Genomic DNA, 21,358 nt, shown 5'->3' with positions numbered 1-21,358 from the left:
CATGGGCATACGGTGCATACAAACAGAACGGATAACTTTAAATATGTACGTTTTTAAACTGCAATGTCCACCACACAGAGAGAGAGAGACCGATAGAAACCTAGAGAGAGAGAGACCTAGAGAGAGAGAGAGAGAGAGAGAGAGAGAGAGAGAGAGAGAGAGAGAGAGAGAGAGAGAGAGAGAGAGAGAGAGAGAGAGAGAGAGAGAGAGAGAGAGAGAGAGAGAGAGAGAGAGAGAGAGAGAGAGAGAGAGAGAGAGAGAGAGAGAGAGAGAGAGAGAGAGAGAGACCAGGAGGGATAGACCAGGAGGGAGAGCCCAGGAGAGAGAGACCAGGAGAGAGGGCCCAGGAGGGAGAGACAGATAAAGAGAGAGAGTGAGAGACAGAGACACACACAGAGACCAGGAGAGAGGACCCAGGAGGGAGAGACAGAGAGAGAGAGAGAGAGAGAGAGAGAGAGAGAGAGAGAGAGAGTGAGAGAGAGACACACACAGAGAGAGAGAGACAGAGCGAGAGAGAGAGAGAAACCAAGAAAAGGAGAGAGAGATAGACCGAGAGAGAGAGACTGAGAGAAAGAGAGAGAGAGAGAGAGAGAGAGAGAGAGAGAGAGAGAGAGAGAGAGAGAGAGAGAGAGAGCGCGAGAGAGAGCGAGCGATACCGGAGGGTCCCCAGAAATTCACGGGCTCCCTCCCAGCCTCACGTTCTAGGGTAACCCTATTACCACAGCCAATCAATGGGGGGCATGCTCGCTCACACACAACATCTGCCAGTCAGCAGCAGCAGCAACCGCAACAGCGGCCAGGACTTGGTGGTGGTGGGGGTGGTTATGGGGGGAACATATGGTGGTGGTGAGGGAGGGTGGTGGTGGTGGTGGGGGGTGCATGTGGTGGTGGTGGTGATGGGGGCTACATGTGGTGGTGGTGGTGATGGGGGGTGCATGTGGTGTTGGTGGGGGGTGCATGTGGTGGTGATGGGACATGTGTGTGGTGGTGATGGGGGGGTGCATGTGGTGGTGGTGGTGATGGGGGGTGCATTAGGTGGTGGTAGAGGTGCATATGAGGGAGCAGATGAGGGCGGGCCTCACAACATGGTCTCCTTGTATCATTAGAGTTACATGCCAGAGCCAGGGAGGAATGGGGGATGGAGTGAAGAGAAAGGGGGAGGTGAAGATTAAATGAGATGGAGGGAGGCGGGAGAGGGATAGAAGGAGATAAATGAGAAATGGAAGGATGCAATTAGAGGGAAGGAGAGACAAAATAATGATAATGAAATAGATTGGAGAAGAGAATAAAAACGGACAGAAAAAGACGAATATAGCAGCGAGACGCAGTTTAATGGTTTGAGCCGTTATCCAACCATTTAAATGGCGTGATGAAGCACTCGGACATCTAAGCGTCTCCAACAGCAGCCAGCAGCCAATGGCTTAGGCTCATCAGCATGTGAAGAAGGTATCCAAGCATGCCTTCAAATAACCACGGCCTTAAAACTAGGCCCCACCCAGAGTGAATAATGCTGCGTCAAGGTGTCCTTACCTGACGCCGTTGAGGGCTGGGATGCACCTTTTTGTTTTGCAGAGCCTGGATAACAGCTGATGACTGGAAGGCCTCTGATTGGTCCGCTCTGGTGTTGTGAACAAGTGTTTTAAACCCTTGTTCTTGAGACAGAATAAGGTTGGACCATGTACAAGGATGAGGCTGGTTAGGGTCTCCTGCGAGTCTCAAAGTATAAGGTGGCTGAACGTGACTCTGTGATTGATTTGGAACAAAGGAGTCCTAATCTTCAACTAGAAGATGTTTGGCTAACTGATGCTAGTTTGATTGATGCAACTCATATAGCCAACATAGTGTCTATATTGTTCAATTCCAATGATGCAACGTAACTTGTACTCTATGGGGTTGTTCAATAGGTTTAACTCCCACCGAATTGGGCCTCGCCATTTATTTAAAGGAGACATATTATGATGTTTTCCCAACAAGTAAACATAGTATTTGAGTTCCAGAAACATGTTTATGAAGCTGTTTGCTGGAAATAGCTTGTAGGAAAAAAATTCTTGCCTACCGCTATTCCAGTCCCTTCAGAATGCGCTGTTTCTGGTCTCTGTAGCTTTAATGCAAATGAGCTGCTGCCCATTGACCAATGAGCTCTCAGATTGAACCACAGCATGGAGGAGAAATGATTGTTACTCTTGGTGGGGGTTGTTTCGGCCATGGTTGTGAAGAATTGGGGTAAAGGAACTTTGGCCTTGACTCTCTGAAGTCCATGAACTGCGACATGGAGGAGAAAGGGATTGAAGTCCGGGAGCTGACCGCCGTTCAGCTCGCGGAGTACACCCGCCGGAGCTGCCGAACTGCTTCGGCGGTGGCCGGACGGCTTCGACGGCGGTAGTCCGGCGGGGGGAGCTCGGCGGCAGTCCGGCAGCTCAGCTCCGGGTGTACGATCCCTTTCTCCTTTGTGTCTCCTCCTCCGGACTGCCGCCGAAGCTTCGGTTGCAGTCCGGCAGCTCCAGCGGGGGGAGCTTGGCGGCAGAGAAAGGGATTGTACTCCCGGAACTGAGCTGCCGGGCTGCCGCCTAGCTCCCCCCGCTGGAGCTGCCCGTCCGCTGGTCCACAAAATCTTAGCTATGCTCTGATTGGAGGGGAGTGGGGAAATGGGAGGTAATATTCAAATTTTCCCCCTTCCTATGTAGGAGGTGGCGCCGAAACGGACTCACAGATTTGGTAACTGTAGGCGGGGTACTTTCAGCAATGCATATCTCACTCAAAAAATCATGTAAAGACTTTTTTCAATGTTTGCATGCGTGTGGGAGCACCAGAGACCCAAAACAACACCCCAAATCCCAGGAAAAGTATTGTTTTCATAATATGTCCCCTTTAAAGCACAGTAGCAATTATCTAAATGGGCTATATATAGGGTTTGATTTAATACTACATTCAGGAATCAGTGCTGCTTCTAAAAACAAAATCTCATGATGATCAGCCATTTCTAACACTGTCTAATCAATAATGAACTGTGGTTGGCAGATTGTGTTTTTGTTTTGTTTATGGTATCCTGAGGGGGTGGAAAAAAAGGAAAATAGAACCATGAGAACACCAAAGCGCTTCCATTAGACCATTTATTGAGCTTTATTCAACTAAGTTTCATTGATCCTTCTCTCTCCCTAAACGTGATATGTGATGATTAAAATAAATTATAAGGACCCCTTGTGTCTTTCCTCTTCTTGACAAATAAAACCTTTCCTTTACTTTCTTTCTCCTCCACATCTCCTGTAGGTGATACCAGTGCTCAGAAACATACAAGACATACTAGCACACGGCCAAATAAATCCTAATAAACCTGCTCTGGAACAGTGATGAGGAGACTCACAGCGCTCTCCATAAGGATGAGACCAGCGTGCTTAATGGAGAATGTCTTGTCTGAAGACTAATTAAAATGGCATCTAAGTACTACATTAGTGGGTAAATATCAACTCTTGATAACATTGATCCTGAAGGACCTGAAACCCCTTGTTGTTATAGTTAGAGATCTTCAGCACAACCTCCGACTGGACTTAAAATTGGCATTTAAAGTAATAAAAATATATCAAATCAAATCGAACAGAGATCGAGACTGGAAGGGCTCAGCACTTAAGGCCGCCCCAGACGCAGGCACAGAACGCCTCTACTTCCTCTCCCACGTTGCTCGCCGACCTGGAGTCTGTTGGTTCCTCCTCCGCCTGACGTCCTTTCCCCCAGATAATCAATGTACCCGGCCTGGATGGCAGGGCTGCGTGGGACTGGCACACCTCCCATGTGAGGACAAGGACGCTAAATCGGTTGTTTCCACGCGGTTCTCAGCTCTATAAGGGTCAATAAAATATGATAATAAAACCTAGATGCACTTAGAAAACCCTTACATTCTTGAACATCCTCAACCTTGAAACAAATCAACAACCCCAGCCTCAAACAGAGTGACACGAACACACCAACCCAGTCAAACTAAACGGCTCCTTTCTACTCGTCCTTTTTCATTCTTTTCAACTTCCTTGTCCCATCACTTGTGTAGCTCCAGAGGTCAGGCTTCGTCTGAGGGTCGCGCCCTAAGAGCAGACCCTGAAGTGGCGCTTCAAGGGTCTGCCGAACCAAAAATGACAACTGACTACCATCGTCCATCAGCAGCAAACAGCAGGGGGCAGTGTGATGACTGTTACAGTGCAGCGGTTTTTGTGTTTGTATTGTCGTGGTCTGTATCCGTCGATACGACCACTGTGTGATCCGCCCAATCTCTAGACACAAGAGGGTCTGATCAATTTTTTAACTGAGATAAGATTCTTTAAACAGTCACATACTTGGCGGAATTATGATTATTTTCTTTCTTTAACAACACTTCATACTACATAACAGCATCATACCAAAAATATTTCAACTAGCAAAAATAAAATGTGTTCCCTTGCTGGCTTTGTATTCTCAGGATTTTTAACAGTGCAAACATCGGCTAAATACATTCTGCAGAGAATTCTAACCACTAAAGTAAAATCAGATCCTATAAAAACGCTACATCTGCTAACACGCTAATAACGCAGTACCTAGACCACTTCCCCAGTGACAGGCAAGCGTTCATCTTCCAGCGCTTCCCACCGGTAGCGACTGAATTCTCTGCGTTCAGACGAGGTCTGACCGTAAAGACTCTAAAGACTAAAGACTTTAAGACGGGCGGTCGGTTGCGAGCTCCTATCCCTACAGCAACTCGTCCTCTGAGAAGCTGATGTGCAGGCACGTGTCGTCTGCCGGCGACACAGAGAAGGGGTCGCCGGCACGCGTCGCCACGGGATACGACCCCGGCTCCGACCTCGAGCCCGGCGACGAGGTTGACGAGGAGGAGGAGGTGGAAGGGGCGTCGTCGAAGGGGCTGTCTCGGCCGCTGGACGCCGTCAGGAACGTCACGCGGTCCTCAAACGGGTCCTCGTTGTTGTTCTCTTCGTCGTCGACGTCGCGCAGGGCGGGCGAGCGCGGTGCCGAGCGGGTCTCGGAGCGCACGCCCGAGTCCTCGCTGGCGGAGCACGACACGTTCTCGCCACCGCCCGCGCTGTTGATGTTGTTGTTGTTGGAGAGGAGGTCGCCGTTGGTGATGTCGCCGTTGCTGAGGGTGTGGAAGTCTGCGGAGGAGAGGGGGGAAGGGTTGGCGTCGGGCAGGGAGGAGCTGCTGCTGCTGCTGATGATGACCTCGCTGGGGGGGGGCACGGTGACCTCTGACCCCGGCGACAACATCCTGCTGGCCCGCTTGCGGTTGAAGGCGGGCGGGGGAGGGTCCAGCTTGGGGATAGGGTGCTTGAATCTGCAGGGGGAGAGCGGAGGGACAGAAGACTGCTTAGAGGACGGTTTGAAAACAGGAGGTAACTTTCTTCTCGGTGATATGAAGAGCGAGCGGGGTCACTTTGGCTCCCTTGCGCCACTGGACCTCAGGTTTATGCCACCCCATTCTTTCGTAAGATTTGATTGAGTGCAAACACGTCACATATCGTTAATCGTTACAGAATGAGCCTCAAAACCAATGCATTATATACACATTGGTGACGCATAGCTCTAATGAACTACAGTACCAACATTGCTAGCAGCTATTCAGAAAGCAGTCAGAAAGCTTCTCAAAGGAAAGGAAATCAATGTTTTGCAGAGAGATTTAAATACTGTAATCCTCAACTGACATTTTCATTTCTAAAGCAGTAATGGTGTGATGTATATGCTCTCTCTCTCTCTTCCTCTCTGAGTAATGCCTGTTGTTACGTGTGCACGTAGCTACACACTGCAGGGATTGAGAGAGTGAGTGAGTGAGGGAGTGAGAGAGAGAAGGGAGAGAGCGAGATAGAGAGAGAGAGAAAGAATTGAGGAACTACAACGTCAGGTTTCCCTCTACCTTGGAGGTATAATAAAAAAAAAAACACCCACACACACACACAGACTCTATAAATAGCTATACCGCAGCCTCCTTGATTGTACATACCATTGCCAAAGTGTAGACGCCCACGCACACACAAACACACTCATGGATACTGATAGACAGACAGACAAAAGCAACACACATTTAGACCCAAATGCACACCACACACACCGCCTCCATCACCCCTATTCATCTAACAGGTGGCTGCTGAATAGATGTGGTTTGTGGTCGAGGCTGATCCAGTGAATAACTTGAGAGCTTCATCATATTAGTAGAATGTATCAGTAGGAGTCTCTCCTCAGAGTCCTCACAGGCAGTAGCTGTACTGCAGTATTCCACCGCTTCCCTGATGGATATACATGAGTTTTTATAACCCATACGCTACCTTCATTTGTGTGTGTGTGTTTGTGTCGGTGTGTGTGTTTGTGTTTGTATATGTATGTGTGTGTTTGTATGTGTTTGTATGAGTCTGTGTTAGGGCTGCACGATTATTGCCAAAATGATTATCACTATTGATCAATTATTATTTTGATCAATATTGATATCACGATTATTTACCACGATTATTCATTGAAAAAAAAATCGTTCGAATTTCTACCACCCCCTTCTGGTAGGAGCCACACACTGAGCGCATCGGCAAATTGCCGCCAGGCCATTTTTTGGTTTTCATTTTTTTGCGGATGCATTATTTAAAAAAGTATCGCGAAAATATCGCGAGAACACTGCGTGTCATCGTGGGACGCCAATATCGTCATCGCGATGAGAATTCGATATATTGTGCAGCCCTAGTTTGTGTGTTTGTGTGCGTTGTGTTGTGTGTAGCTAGCTTTAAAACCCAGGCCGCGGCCCCGATATACACAGTGTTGGTGCTGCTTGGAGGAGGGGCATCTCATGGCAACAGCACTCATACCCCAGCCGAGCGCTGACGGACTCATTGTTTTGACAGGAGGGTGACCCACTCCTCCGTCTGTCTGATTTCCATACGCTTGACTCAGCACCACGGCATCGACCCCCCCCCCACCCTCCTCCCCATCCCCCACCACCATTGCTTTCATGTCCGCTGTTTGATCTGCCCGCTTTATCGGCCCTTTGGGTCGACGGTGTCTTTGCTAGAGCAGGAGTCAACCTGTTTATGCGTTGCTTCCTCTCTTTTATTGACACTCTGTGATCCGTACTCACTCCCTTCCATATTCATATCCTTGTGTTCTCCTCAGCCCTGTTTCTGCTCTGCTCCTCTGAGGCCAAGTGACTGCAATCCTGTTGTTGCTGTTATTATCATTATTAATAGCAGTATAGTTACAGTAGAGGCAAGATGAGCATAAGAGGAGCCAATGCTGAATATAACTATCAGTATTAATAGTGATAGGATCATTTAGTGATATTAGATTAGGTTAGTCTGATAATGATGATAAACAGACTAATAAAGAGTTGAGTTGATGAGTATACTTCATACTATTATGTATCTCCATGACGGCGCCCATTGCAGTCCTCACCATTCCTGGAAGGAGGGATCGCTCTTTCTGAGGATTTCCTTGCTCTCTGGGGGGCGAGGCTTAAGCAGGGTGACATCAAATCTAGCCTGTAAATCGATTTGAGACTGGAACTGTGATTAAGGGCTACACAAATCTAATTGACTTGACTTGAGTAGCATTAGCATAGCAGTAGCAATAGCAACGGAGTCATATTTGTAACTAGTCAACCATATGTTCAGAAGGAGAAGGGTCAAACAGTTAGTCCCGGTGTGGTTGTTTCCAAAAATCGTACACCTGGGAGCAATTTAGACCCATATTTTCTACAAATGGTTCGGAAATGTACAAACCATTTGTACGTTTCCACCAGAACATTTGAATAAACTCTGGGCACAGCAGCTGTTTAGAAATATATCACACTGCACACAGACGACAGGCGATTATCGACACAGCTTAAGGGTCCTAAAGTTCATGCCATTGTTAAGGAATAAATCACCCAAGACAAAAGTTTTTGTCTCTAACTCGTACCTCATTGCCACAATGACTGTCTTCTATCAAAGGGGAAATTGCTTTATATGTGTTATTGCGTAACAAACACAGATTCACAAAGAGGTCTGTGATTGAAATGGTTTGAAGAACATGTGCTACGTGCGAGTGGGATGTAGACCTGGACGTTTCACGGCTGTGCGTACTTAAATGACTCAAGGCCATGGTACTGATGTTACACTTCTGACAATCCATTATCACCACAGAAAAAAATAAAACATGAAAGGCCTTTAAAGTGACTACCAAAAAAATAACTTGAAATCTGCACACCAAGACCTAAAGTCCCCCCCCCCCCCACACACACACACACACACACACACACACACACACACACACACACACACACACACACACACACACACACACACACACACACACACACACACACACACACAAACAAACACATACACACTTTATGGAGCACAGGCCCATGCCAAAAACACAACATGCTTCTTCTGTGACGTAAATGTGGGGGAGCAGACAGGAGGAGGAGACGAGGAGAAGAGAGAAGGAGAGGAGTAGAGGAGGAGAGGAGGAGAAGAGGGAAGGAACGGAGGAGAGGAAGAGACGCAACAAGGCGGATTAGAGGAGAAGCAGGGAGGAAGAGATGAGACCAGAAGACGAGGAGAGGAGGAGGGGCAACGAGGAGCGGAGGAGACGAGACGAGGCAGATAAGAGGAGGGGAAGAGAAGAGAAGTGGACAGTTGTGGGGCGGTAAGCAGAAGCCAGCTGAGGGGGCAGATTTATAAAGTGCTACAGCTTTAGCAGGAAGGAACAGACTGAGTGAGTGAGTGAGTGAGTGAGTGAGTGAGTGAGTGAGTGAGTGAGTGAGTGAGTGAGTGAGTGAGTGAGTGAGTGAGTGAGTGAGTGAGTGAGTCAGTGAGTGAGTGAGTCAGTGAGTCAATGAGTCAGTGAGTGAGTGAGTGAGTGAGTGAGTGAGTGAGTGAGTGAGTGAGTGAGTGAGTCAGTGAGTCAGTGAGTGAGTGAGTGAGTGAGTGAGTGAGTCAGTGAGTCAGTGAGTGAGTGAGTGAGTGAGTGAGTGAGTGAGTGAGTGAGTGAGTCAGTGAGTCAGTGAGTGAGTCAGTGAGTCAGTGAGTGAGTGAGTGAGTGAGTGAGTGAGTGAGTGAGTGAGTGAGTGAGTGAGTGAGTCAGTGAGTGAGTCAGTGAGTGAGTGAGTGAGTGAGTGAGTGAGTGAGTGAGTCAGTGAGTCAGTGAGTCAGTGAGTCAGTGAGTCAGTGAGTGAGTGAGGACTGAATGACTGACTGAGTCAGAGGAATTGAGGATGAGGGGAGACTCAAGGATGTCCCCGTCTCACTCCTTTGGGGATCTTACACACCAAAGAAGTGTGTGTTACAGTGAGAACCCTCTCTCGGCGGTTCAGTCTCACACTGGAGTGAGTGAATAATTCAGTGGCAGAGGAGCTGTGCTATCAGAGTGGCTAGAAGAGGGTTTTCCCAGACACAGTGTGGGTGAAGTAAAATGGTCCACATATGAGGGCCCTGTGATGTGCTGGACATTACGCTGGGCATTCAGAACACAGCGTGCCAAAAGATAAGAGTTCAGTGTCAGGTCAGTGCTTTTAAAGCTGCACTATGAATATCCTTCTAGCAGCCTCTAGTGGCTTGAGTTGTAGCTCTAGTTATGCTACATCATTTTAAGATAAAAGTGGAGCAGAGTAAACAATTTAGTCCGAATTAATCCTTGGATAGATTGATTCGTGGATGGGCCCGTATGGGTTTGTATTTAGAAGTTATTTAGATTCCGTTGATTTTAGAAAATCAAACTCATTTCTATTATTTGATTGGGGGTGAGCTTCCAGATGTCAGGGTCAACGAAAATCAACGTTGAAATTGTTGAACACAAAGCTGAAAATCGGACCTGTCCGATACGCCCAAAGTAGCGTTCAGCGCAAGGTTGGGCTTCAAAGTGCAACCTCATAGGAATAGCTCTGCAATGCCGAAGCTGAAATCGTATCATTGACAACTTAAAGTGAAGGACTTTAAGAAAAAATCAAAAAGATAAAATAACCATGTCATATCTCAGAGGGATGTATCCATTTCACACCTACCGAGTATGGCTACTAAATCTCCGCACAATATCCCTTTGGGTCAAATGTGGTACAGATGAAAAAAAGATCTGCGTTTCAAGCTAGGCAAGAATCAGACTGATATGACTAGCTGCATCAACCAACTGCAAAACCCAGTGCCAACACCATCTGTTTATCTGAGAACCGGTTTCAGAAAAGACTGCTAGACTCAGATCATATCAGGCTTTCTACTGAGAAGCCAACAGGAATACAACCTTGAATACAACCTCGTTTCCAGTAGCAGACGAGGATGCGGGGGGAATATGGGGAGGGAAGGTCAACCTTGAGTCAGACTCACTGAGAACAGCACATCACCACACAAATAATGAGGTTCTTATTGACTGTCTAAACAAGAGCTTTTTATGTTTGGGGATATGTGCACCAAATACTAATGCTGACCCATCAGACCATGGGATTTGCACTAATTTGTTCGCTCTAAACACAGGTTTTACCAATTGATGACACCCACATATTTAGATTAAATGTCAATTTGGCAATTAAAGTCTGTGTGTTGGGAATTGTGGCTCATTATGTTGGTCTCAGTCGACCCCAGGCGCTGAGGATCGAGCATTACCGTACACAAACACAATACACAAACATCTACATACAGGGAACACAACCAAGTAACTGACTTTTCTATAGCTACACGTCTAAAACTATGTCTATACTGCCGCTGCACTTTATATTTTGTGTTTGTAGCTGTACCTTTTGTTAGTAACTCTTGTTTAGTTCTCTTCAGTAACTGTACTTTCCTACATGTCTGTAACTGTACTGTCAAACATACTAGTCGCTGTCCATTCATATGTGTTGGTTGCTGTACCTTCATACGTGTTAGTAACTGTCGTTTTATATTTGTTAGTAACTGTAGTTTTATACGTGTTAGTAAATTAAGTTTTATACGTGTTAAACTTTAATACGTGTGAGTAGCTGTAGTTATATATGTGTGTAACTGTAATTTAATATATGTAACTGTATTTTTTCACGTGTTAGTAACTGTAATTTAATACGTGTTTGTAACTGTAGTTTTATACATGTTAGTGAATGTAGTTTTATACGTGTTAGTAACTGTACTTTCTTACGTGTCAGTAACTGTACTTTCATACGTGTCAGTAACTGTAGTTTCATACGTGTTAGTAACTGTAGTTTTATACGTGTTAGCAACTGTACTTTCTTACGTGTCAGTAACTGTAGTTTTATACGTGTTAGCAACTGTACTTTCTTACGTGTCAGTAACTGTAGTTTTATACGTGTTAGCAACTGTACTTTCTTACGTGTCAGTAACTGTAGTTTTATACGTGTTAGCAACTGTACTTTCTTACGTGTCAGTAACTGTAGTTTTATACGTGTTAGCAACTGTACTTTCTTACGTGTCAGTAACTGTAGTTTTATACGTGTTAGTAACTGTACTTTCTTACGTGTCAGTAACTGTAGTTTTGTAAGTGTTAGTAGTTAGTAGTAACGTTAGTAACTGTCTTTTAATTTGGTTAGTAACTGTCTCTTAATACGCGTTGGTCGCTGTAGTAAAACAGTCTTACTTTTCGTCCAGGTAGGAGGAGTTCCTGGAGGTCAACAGGACCCCCTGCCCCCCGGTCCCCTCAGAGCGCCCTCCTTGGCCCTTCTGCTCCAGCGCGGTGATGAAGGCGCCGCTCGCGGCCGGCTGGGCGCCGTTCCCCAGGTTGAGCAGGTTGAGGTAGGACTCGGCATAGTCCACGCGGGCAGGGGGGTTCTGCGAGGAGGGCCAGGCGGGGGTGGAGGTGGTGGGCGGGTCAAGGTTCTGACTGTAGCGGTTCTTCAGGTTCAGCGACATGGTAGAGGAGGAAACGAGGTTCCACGATGACTCCCAGCCGTCTGAGCAATCCAAAAACAAACGGGGAAAGAAATGCAATCAGAGGGTTTATTCACAGCAAGTGATACGCGTTTATACTTCGTCATTTCGTGGACGCATTTACACAAAGTGACTCACGACTGTGGCTGCGAAAAATTCATTTCATCAAATATAATTGGGGGGGCGACCAAAGACTGAAACTAGACAGAGTGTGGCGCAGCTCTGGGAAGAACACACAAGGTGAGCAAGGGCTTCTGTTTGAATGTGTCTTATGGTTTTTCAAAAAGTTACATCAGATAGATCCTTTCAAAGTGCTCCCTTAACTCCACGCCGATGGCATATAATAATAATAATAATAATAATAATAATAATAATACATTTTATTTATAATGCACTTTATATTCAAGAATCTCAAAGTGCTTCAGAGAATATCAAATATGATCTCTACAAAAAACACACTCATCTGATTGAAAAAACGGATTTGGCCTTCCCATCACATCCTTATTTGGGTGTACACTGCCTTGTGTCACTGTCTTGTCAGGAGGGTCTGTCTAACGTCTTTCCTGTTCGCAATGACGACAGGCGGACCGCTCCTGACAGCCAATAGCGCTGGCATATTGCCAATTGCATCAATTAACTGGCCTGAGTCTCAGGTGATCATGATTAGCATTTAGCATAGGAGGGCTAACCCAGTTAATACAGACATGATGCATGATATGCCAGCCTAACTCTATGAGCTCAAGATGCACACAACACACACACACACACACACACACACACACACACACACACACACACACACACACACACACACACACACACTGGAATATGTGTTTTTCAGTATTATTTTGGCAGCACTGCCCGCTTCCTCATTGATGCTATAACAGTCTTCCCTCGTCAGTGTGCCTTTGTTTTTTAGATCAGGTGTGTGTGTGGTGTATATATATATATGCGTGTGTGTGTGTGTGTGTGTGGTGTATGTGTGTGTGTGTGTGTGTGTGTGTGTGTGTGTGTGTGTGTGTGTGTGTTTGTGTGTTCACATCAGCATGTTTTCATCTGGACTGAATTGTAGGCAGAGCCTGCTAAGGATAAGTATCGTGTTCAGAGTTGTTTTATCAACGATCTTCCCTGTGAGAAGGGTTTCTCTGGGCTCTCAGTAGATCCGTTCAGCCACTCTGTGCAGAGAGAATTATACTCCCAGCGTACTTATTAATTAGGTAAAACACCCACTGAGACAGAGCAGAGATCCGGTTACAAATGCAGCACAGATTGAGTCTACTGGAGGTCACTGCTTCAGAGCCTTACATTCTCAGTTCCTTCATTTTCTCTCGATTAAGGGAATGCTAATCTATTAAACCAACCGTTTCGATGCTGATGGTTATTCAATATTAATGATTGCAGCACACCAATGTCTGAATACTGTGTGATGATGATTGATATCACAATAAACACCAAAACAATCACTTGTACACTAATTGCACTTTGTTCAATGATGAACATTTGTAGTTTATTCTGTACGATGATTGGGCTTTATCTAATGTATGTACATACACATAGTACAAAACCATAAGCTCATATTTGTAACCTTTTCAGGACTAAAGATATCTGGAAAAGGTCCCAATCCTCGAGGACGAATACACTAGGACTCAAAGCCCTGCTGGCCACCTCTCTACTGCGGTTCTTCTTAAAGAGAGGCATTTGATTTTGGACACAGCCTCATTCTTAACCCTGCAGTTAGTCTTGGACATTGATGCCAAATTGTCAACATAAAGTATAATTTACAAAACTCCTTCTTCTTCTGACTTGGAAATGCAACCCAAAAAGAGACAACCCAAATACAACAAAACTAAAAACAGAACCACCTTAACAATAAGGTGCCTTTTCAATTTCCAGAGGAGCGCTCCAGACAAGACCAACCCACTCCCTGAAGGTATTCCCCCTCCTGTCCTCCCAGGATGAGGAACGCTCTGAAGCAGAAGCAACCCCTCCTCATCACCATCATGCTGAGACTCACTGATGGTGTGTCCGTTGGTCTGGGGCCGGGTCTGAGGACTGGGCGGCCCTGGTGGGAGGAGCCCCGGCTGGGGGGCGGAGCGCCCCTCCAGGTCCTTCAGCTGCTGCACCAGCAGGGCCAGGTGCTGCAGCAGGTCCCGGTTCTGGAGGAGCAGCTGGTGGACCCGGGCCTGGGCCTCCAGGCGGGCCGTGGACTCAGCAGACATCTGGTCCTTCAGCAGCTGAACCTGGAGGAGGGAGAGGAGAGGGAAGGAGGAGGAGGAGGAGGAGGAGGAGGAGGGAAGGGGAGGAGGGAAGGGGAGGAGCATGAGGACGAGAGGGGAGGAGGAGGAGGAGAGGGGAGGAGGAGAGGGGAGGGGAGGAGGAGGAGGAGGAGAAGAGGGGAGGAGGAGAAGAGGGGAGCAGAAGGGAGGAGGAGAGGGGAGGAGGAGGATGAGGAGGAGAAGGGAGGAGGTGGACGAGAGGGGAGGAGGAGATGGGAGGAGAGGGGAGGAGAAGGGGGGAGGGGAGGACGAGGACGAGAGGGGAGGACGAGGACGAGAGGGGAGAAGGAGGATGAGGAGGAGAGGGGAGGAGGTGATGGGAGGAGGAGATGGGAGGACGAGGATGAGGAGGAGGAGAGAGGAGGAGGAGAGGGGAGGAGGAGGAGGAGGAAAGGGGAGCAGGAGGAGGGGAGGAGGAGGAGAGAGAGGAGGAGGAGGAGAGGGGAGGAGGGGAAGGAGGAGGAAAGTGGAGGAGGGGGAGAGGGGGCGAGGGGAGGAGAAGCATTGTGTGGGTGGGCAGGAGTAGGGGGAGGGGGAAAGGGGAGGAGGAGGAGGAGGGAGGGGGAGGAGGAGAATAGTAGTTGGTAGTTATGGGATTATGGGATTATTATCAAAAATATAGTTCGATAAAATATATAAACCATTATTATAATGTGGAATATCATATGGTCATAAAAGGTTTTCTTCTTTTGCAAACATCTGATGTTCACGAAAAGCATCCACAAATTGTGAGCGATAGACTGATCAAACATAATAAGGAGTTACAGAATTAACAACTGAAGAAAATAGCACAGAAGATGATCAGTGTAGAGGTGTGTCAAACTTTGTTCGTCTGGTTTGCTGTTTGGTTATTAGTTTGCGTCTGAACACTGGTTCGACCCAATCAGTAGGAACCATACTGAATATCCCTGATCCATAAACTAAATCAAAGTGTTTGGGGTATTGTAGTAAGGGATTTGCTGTGTAGCATTCTGTTTGATAATGGTTATCAGTAACAGCTGAAGTAAATACATGTGGGTAAATATTTCCTTGAGAAAAATAATCTCAGTTCAGTAGCTGCAATGGACTGTATCCTACAATAAGCTTGATGCCATTGCCCCCTTGTGGCAAGAATATAACAAAACAACACCCAGATAGTCTCTTGGATCACTCTGCTGTCCCTATAGACATGTAGATTTAAAAGGGGCTTGATGCATTGCGTTGTGTAGCATCAGCCTAACCAGTGATTTCTAGCACTGTGGTTTAAGTCAGGTGTGAGTCTGTGAGCCAGTAAGTGTATGGTAGTGGAATAGTACAGTTAACCCCCATCACTACATTAAAGCTACGGTAGGAAATTTGTAGAAACCAGTAAGATCCATCTTATAAGTATCCAACTGAACAATTCAGTTTGATACTTAAGCCACTCCCCCAAGTCACATGACCAGCCCGCTAGCTTTACCAATAGTTCTGCCATGCCTTATGGAAGACTCTGGTCATAGGCAGCGAGTGCACGGTAAGCCATCCAATCACTTAATTCAGGTCCAATGAAGTGATTGGACAGGCTTATTACAGGGCTGACACAGCCACACATACAGGATTTGTAAGATCGATTTTTTCAGAGCATTTGATTTATCGATTGCAATCAGGATGTTAAGGGACTTTAAACAAATGCGACAAAGAATGCTTCTCAAATAAACTGCCTAGCCCAGTTTAAGGAAAGGCTGGGAGTGAGAGGAACACATACTGTACACCTCAGCATCATGGTCCAGATGTGCTGATTCAGACTTCATGTGGCCCGCTGTTAATTTCCCTTCATGACCATAACATTTGATCACTAATGCTCCTGGTTTGAATGCCATTCTGGTGACAGAGGCTTGCAACTTGCAAAGATGCTCACAAAATGCTTCAATTGATGATGCAAGGTTTCCTTAATCCCTGAGCTTGAGGAGATACAGCAGAGGACTGTGCATGGAGGCTTAGATATGGTTTCTTTTTAATGGTTTCTTATTAAATAGCAGTTTGGACCACAACACACAACTGAGTCCAAGACAATTTTGGCAGCCTAGCGGGATAAAATGTGATGGCATACACGTCCACAGCATTGTGTGTGTGTGTGTGTGTGTGTGTGTGTGTGTGTGTGTGTGTGTGTGTGTGTGTGTGTGTGTGTGTGTGTGTGTGTGTGTGTGTGTGTGTGTGTGTGTGTGTGTGTGTGTGTGTGTGTGTGTGTGTAACCTGATGGGTCAGAGCTGGTCTCTGTTGTTATCATCCTGCATATTAAATCTAGCCTGTGGCTTCTTAAGCTGATACAAGAAGTAAATCTCTGCTCTTGGCAGCAGAGGCCTTGCTTAAATATTCTCCTGGAATGGCTTCTAGAACATTTGAACCCATGCATACAGTACATACTAACATAGTGACTACTAATACTATGCCAATAGGTCATTTGTCACTTTGATCCAAAACTGTTTGGCGGTTCTTTAATCGTGGTAACAGAGCAACTTTCCTGCCCCACTATAGATATTTACTAACCCGGCCCGCGTCCAAATAAGGTCAAAGTAGGCGGGGTCTGCAGTTCCTCTCACCTGGGCCACTGCCACCTGGGTCTGCTGCTGCTGCTGCTGCAGCTGTTGCTGCAGGAGGTGCAGGAAGTGCTGGGAGGCCAGCGGGGTTGCCGAGGACAACTGGGAGGAGGCGGCCTGAGGCGTTGCCAAGTTGACCACGGACCGTTGCTTCAAGTCCTGGAAGCGCAAACGAAGAAAAGGAAGAACTTGATGTAAGAGGAAGGGTAGTAAAACTAAGACGAAGTGGTTTGAAGTTTTGGTACTGTCTTGTGTTATAGTACACTGTCTTCTGTTATAGAACACTGTCTTGTGTTATAGTTCACTGTCTTGTGTTTTAGTACACTTTCTTGTGTTATAGTACACTGTCTTGTGTTATAGAACACTGTCTTGCGTTATAGTACACTGTCTTGTGTTATAGTTTACTGTCTTGTGTTATAGTACACTGTGTTGTGTCGTAGGACACTGTCTTGTGTTATAGTACACTGTCTTGTGTTAATAGTACAATGTGTTGTGTTATAGACAGTGCATCATCTAGCATGTGTGCGAGACATTAAACATGCACTGGGCATTAAGGGGGTGCTGTGGAATTATGCATTCAATAAAATAAGTGCAAAGACATCTACATATATATGGATTATTTGAGCAAATGATGAGGCTCACATATATTGCATATCAATATTTGATGAGCCACTTTGGTTTACTCCCTAACTTATTCATAAACGTTTCAATAAGTGCATACATACTCTAGTGTATGAGTGCATCTCGGACCAAGTAGTGCTCTGTTCTAGCAGAATTTCTGGGTGGAGACAGAGCCCGGGCCGGAACTGAAGACGTATGTTTCGTTACAGAGATATTTTACTGAAGAAAACACATTTTTGTAAGTGGAGGCAGCTTCCAAAAAATGAAAAAATATGGAAAGATTTGAAACCTTTACAGAGACTCTAAAGGTTGTTGTTAATAGGAAATTATGCACTTACAGATTCTTGGCTCTAGCAACATGATTGGTCGAAAGAAATATGAAGCGAAAGAAAATGAAACTCCCTGTTCACCCAAATTTGAGGTTATCTCCCGTCAGACCTCAGATATTAATCTGTAGTCTGATCTGTGAGACTAAAGCCAATGTAATATGTGCCTTGCATTATCCAATTTTAACGGTGATGGAGACAACTTTCATGTTACTGTGCTGTTATCTTGACGCCCTGGAGTTCTTTTCATGGAGGCCACTGTTGTTCTTCAAACCACCTCATCTTGGCCCCTATACAACACGAACAACTCCTCCACACGTCGTTTATAAGCTCTCTCCTTCCCGTCGTCATTGTCTGATTTCTTAAAGCTTTATGAGCCACTACGGTTTGGTTCACGGTTCACGTGTTTTTCCACCCCATAAACCTAAAGCTTCTTGTGTGTGTGTGTGTGTGTGTGTGTGTGTGTGTGTGTGTGTGTGTGTGTGTGTGTGTGTGTGTGTGTGTGTGTGTGTGTGTGTGTGTTTTTATGTGTGTGTGTGTGAGTGCGTTCAAGCTGCAAAGGTCGAATTGCCACCTTGCAACATTTTTTGTAAATAGCTGCATTCCAGCTTACTGCTGGAGAATATAAGACTGAAATTAACCATTGATAAAATACCTCATGACAATAACTAAAAGGAACACAGTTGGTTTCCTGTTCATTGGAGTAACAACATCACACCACCAGAGGGAGTACTGGCACGCTCATATGGGCAGGATTGGGATAGCTTCTTGTTAAATTCAGTAATTCTCTCCCTCCCCCCTCTCCCTACTCTATCCCCCTCTCTCTCCCCCTCCCCGCACTCTCAGCTCCTCTCTAACCCTCTCTCTACCCCTCCCCCCTCTCCCCATCTCTCTCTTCCCCCTCTCCCTCCCTTTTCCAATCCAGCCCTTATTTATATATTTCTCTCAATCCCTTGCTCCTTGCTTATCTCCAGGGAGCAGATGTTCATGAAGCCCTCCGTGGGATTACCACGGCTTTCCCCAAAACAAAATGAGAACCAAAAGGCAGCGATGGCCCGGTTCCTCCTGGTCGGCAGGACAGAGAGACGCAGGTTCTGCATTCCCCCAGAACACCAGCGCTCATTTCACACGCTCAGACCTCCAGACAACACAGTCGCCAGTCGCACCAACGCTGGAGACTGAATCATATCATAGTGACGCAAGGCTGAAACAACATAGTTTTGCTTTCTAATAAAATATATACAATAAAATATAATAATACAATTTAAAAAATAACTTGGTTGTGTAGCATCTTATCCTAGCTATCTTTGTTGTTAACGGGGAATGGGTTAACCAAGTGATGACACTTGCTTCTATGAACAGCCGACAGCGATTTATTGTTTCTCCTTCTTCTGACAAATTTACTTATTGTAAGTCGCTTTGGAAAAAAGCCTCTGCTAAAATCCCCTAAATGTTAATTTAATAAAGGAGATATTTGGAAGACGTGTACAAATCCTGGTCCTATTTAGAGATTAATCAGAAGCTTCTATCCATAGTGACTGACGCTGAGGTCAGAGGTGCTTTATGGACACATAACAGGTTGGGTTCAGCCATCTCGCGCAGGGCTGTCTACAGGTTGGTATCAAGGAATCAAACCCAGTAGTACCTTCCTGCCGGTCACACCCACACTAGCCGCTACAGTACCTGCCCCCCCCCCCCATCCAACCCACATGGAAGAAACATATGGTTGAGCGTAACATAAATAAAGCAGAGTTCTAAATACTCACCCATATGTGAACGTAGGGCTGGGCGATTTGGCCTAAAAACTAAATCTCTGATTTTTTCAAACCAAACCCCAATTATTGATTTTATTAAAAAAAAAGAAAAAGAAAACATTTATATCGTTTTTTTGATTGTCCTAAATGTAAATCTAAAATGTAAATGTGTGTGTGTGTGTGTGTTTGTCTTTGTGTGCGTGTAAACGTATTTTAGCTCCAAAGGGCTTATTCTTTCGGTAATATTAGACATACTGCATACATACATACATACACATCATATCAGCGTGTGATACAATCTTATTGAATAATTACAGCCAACACTATTGTTAAGTGAGTTCAGTGTGTGTTGTGTTGTTCTCTCACCGTGACGCTCTGTCCAGGTCGGACCACGCTGAGCTCCGCCAGGCTCTGCAGAACACCGCTGACCGCCTGCTCACACGGGGCTGCTCCTGAGGAAGGCTCTGCTCCTCCTCCTCCTCCTCTTCCTCCCTCTTTACCACCGTCCTCTTCCTCGTCCTGCTGGGCGCCTGGCGGTTTGGGACCTGGGGAGGGGGGCAGCATGGTGAGGTACGGAGAGAGACCCCCGAGGGGGGCCACACCCAGGCTGGGGACACTTGGATGCACTGACGGCTTCTTATTATGTTATATATTACGATTATTTGAACTACATAAAGAACTAGATCAAAGGCAGATATATTTATTATTTGTATTATTTTATATTATAATTATTATTATTTCTGAATTTATTTTTGTATCATTATTATTATTCGATTTTTTGCTCTTTATGAATGCTTTCTTACACATTTAACAACAACCATTATAATGAATTGTGGCCAGTAGGAGTTTTTTTCCACTAATGATTGGGAGGAAAAAGGTGTTCTGTTATGGTGGATTTGGAAGTATTAGAAGTGGTATACAATTGATGCATTCATATAAAAAAAAAAAAGAACAATGCAAGGGAAACACATTGTTATCAATAATGAATTATATATCCCACTCAAGAGATGCACACACAACACAAAGAGAGAGAAAGAGAGAGAAAGAGAGAGAGAGAGAGAGAGAGAGAGAGAGAGAGAGAGAGAGAGAGAGAGAGAGAGAGAGAGAGAGAGAGAGAGAGAGAGAGAGAGAGAGAGAGAGCGTATGTCTTACCATCACTGGAGGCCTCCTCTGTGGACTTGTCACTGTCTCCGTCCGCCCGTCCGTCTGCTTCCTGCTCGGCGTGCTGCAGGCTGATCTTGTGACACACCTCAAAGGCCTGGCCCACTGTCCGCACGATGCGCATGGCCTGAGCCTGGGGCAGGAGAGGGGCGAGAGACCAGACAAACAGAGAGAGAGACACACACAGAGACAGAGAGAGAGAGAGAGACAGAGACAGACAGACAGACAGACAGACAGACAGACAGAGAGAGAGAGACACACACATAGACAGACAGATAGAGAGAGGGAGAGAGACACACAAAGACAGACAGAGAGAGAGATTGACAGACAAACAGACAGACAGAGAGAAAATAAATATTACCAAATAAGGTAGTTACCAAATGAAATAAATAATAAAAGAACAAAAAAATAAATTATGCTTTTCTGAATAAAATGAATACTTAAATATACATTAGAATACATCTGCAAAGTGGTTAAAATAGGAAAAACTAAAAGACCCTCTCCACATACACATTCAGGTTGAGAAAGAAAACAAAATAAATGAGTAAAAAATAAATAAAAATAATTAAAAAACAAATAAGAAATTAATAAATAGAATGTTTTTACTGTGCTAACATGGATTTACACCAACATGTATGTAATTTAGGATGTATGAAGCATGGATGGAATGCAGAGGCTGGTACCTTCTTCTTAGTCTTGAAGACGTTACACCTGAAGCAGTTATTGGTGCCATCTCTGGCGATGAAGCTGAAGATCTTCAGGTCTTGGGAATCATGAGACACATAGAAGATTCTGGAAGAAAATAATTATTTTACTTCCTGCCATCTGTGA

General features: G+C 45.6%; 1 protein-coding gene across 1 annotated transcript in view; it reads right to left on the bottom strand.

Annotated features, from left to right (window-relative positions):
* Positions 1-3,096: 3,096 nt before the first annotated feature.
* si:dkey-34e4.1 (carboxyl-terminal PDZ ligand of neuronal nitric oxide synthase protein) overlaps positions 3,097-21,358 on the bottom strand; it is a 41,925-nt gene continuing 23,663 nt past the window's right edge. The window contains exons 5-11 of the mRNA XM_060050515.1: positions 21,211-21,319; positions 20,519-20,660; positions 19,733-19,911; positions 16,669-16,824; positions 13,849-14,074; positions 11,545-11,857; positions 3,097-5,308 (exon numbers count right to left, since the gene is read on the bottom strand). Of these exons, the coding sequence (XP_059906498.1) occupies positions 4,711-5,308; positions 11,545-11,857; positions 13,849-14,074; positions 16,669-16,824; positions 19,733-19,911; positions 20,519-20,660; positions 21,211-21,319 (1,723 nt within the window). The 3' untranslated portion in view covers positions 3,097-4,710. The remainder of the gene's footprint in view (positions 5,309-11,544; positions 11,858-13,848; positions 14,075-16,668; positions 16,825-19,732; positions 19,912-20,518; positions 20,661-21,210; positions 21,320-21,358) is intronic.

This window comes from Gadus macrocephalus, chromosome 4, assembly GCF_031168955.1.
Source record: "Gadus macrocephalus chromosome 4, ASM3116895v1".
NCBI lineage: Eukaryota > Metazoa > Chordata > Actinopteri > Gadiformes > Gadidae > Gadus > Gadus macrocephalus.
The sequence above is the reverse complement of the archived record's forward strand: the minus strand, read 5'-3'. Positions and strand labels throughout refer to the sequence as shown.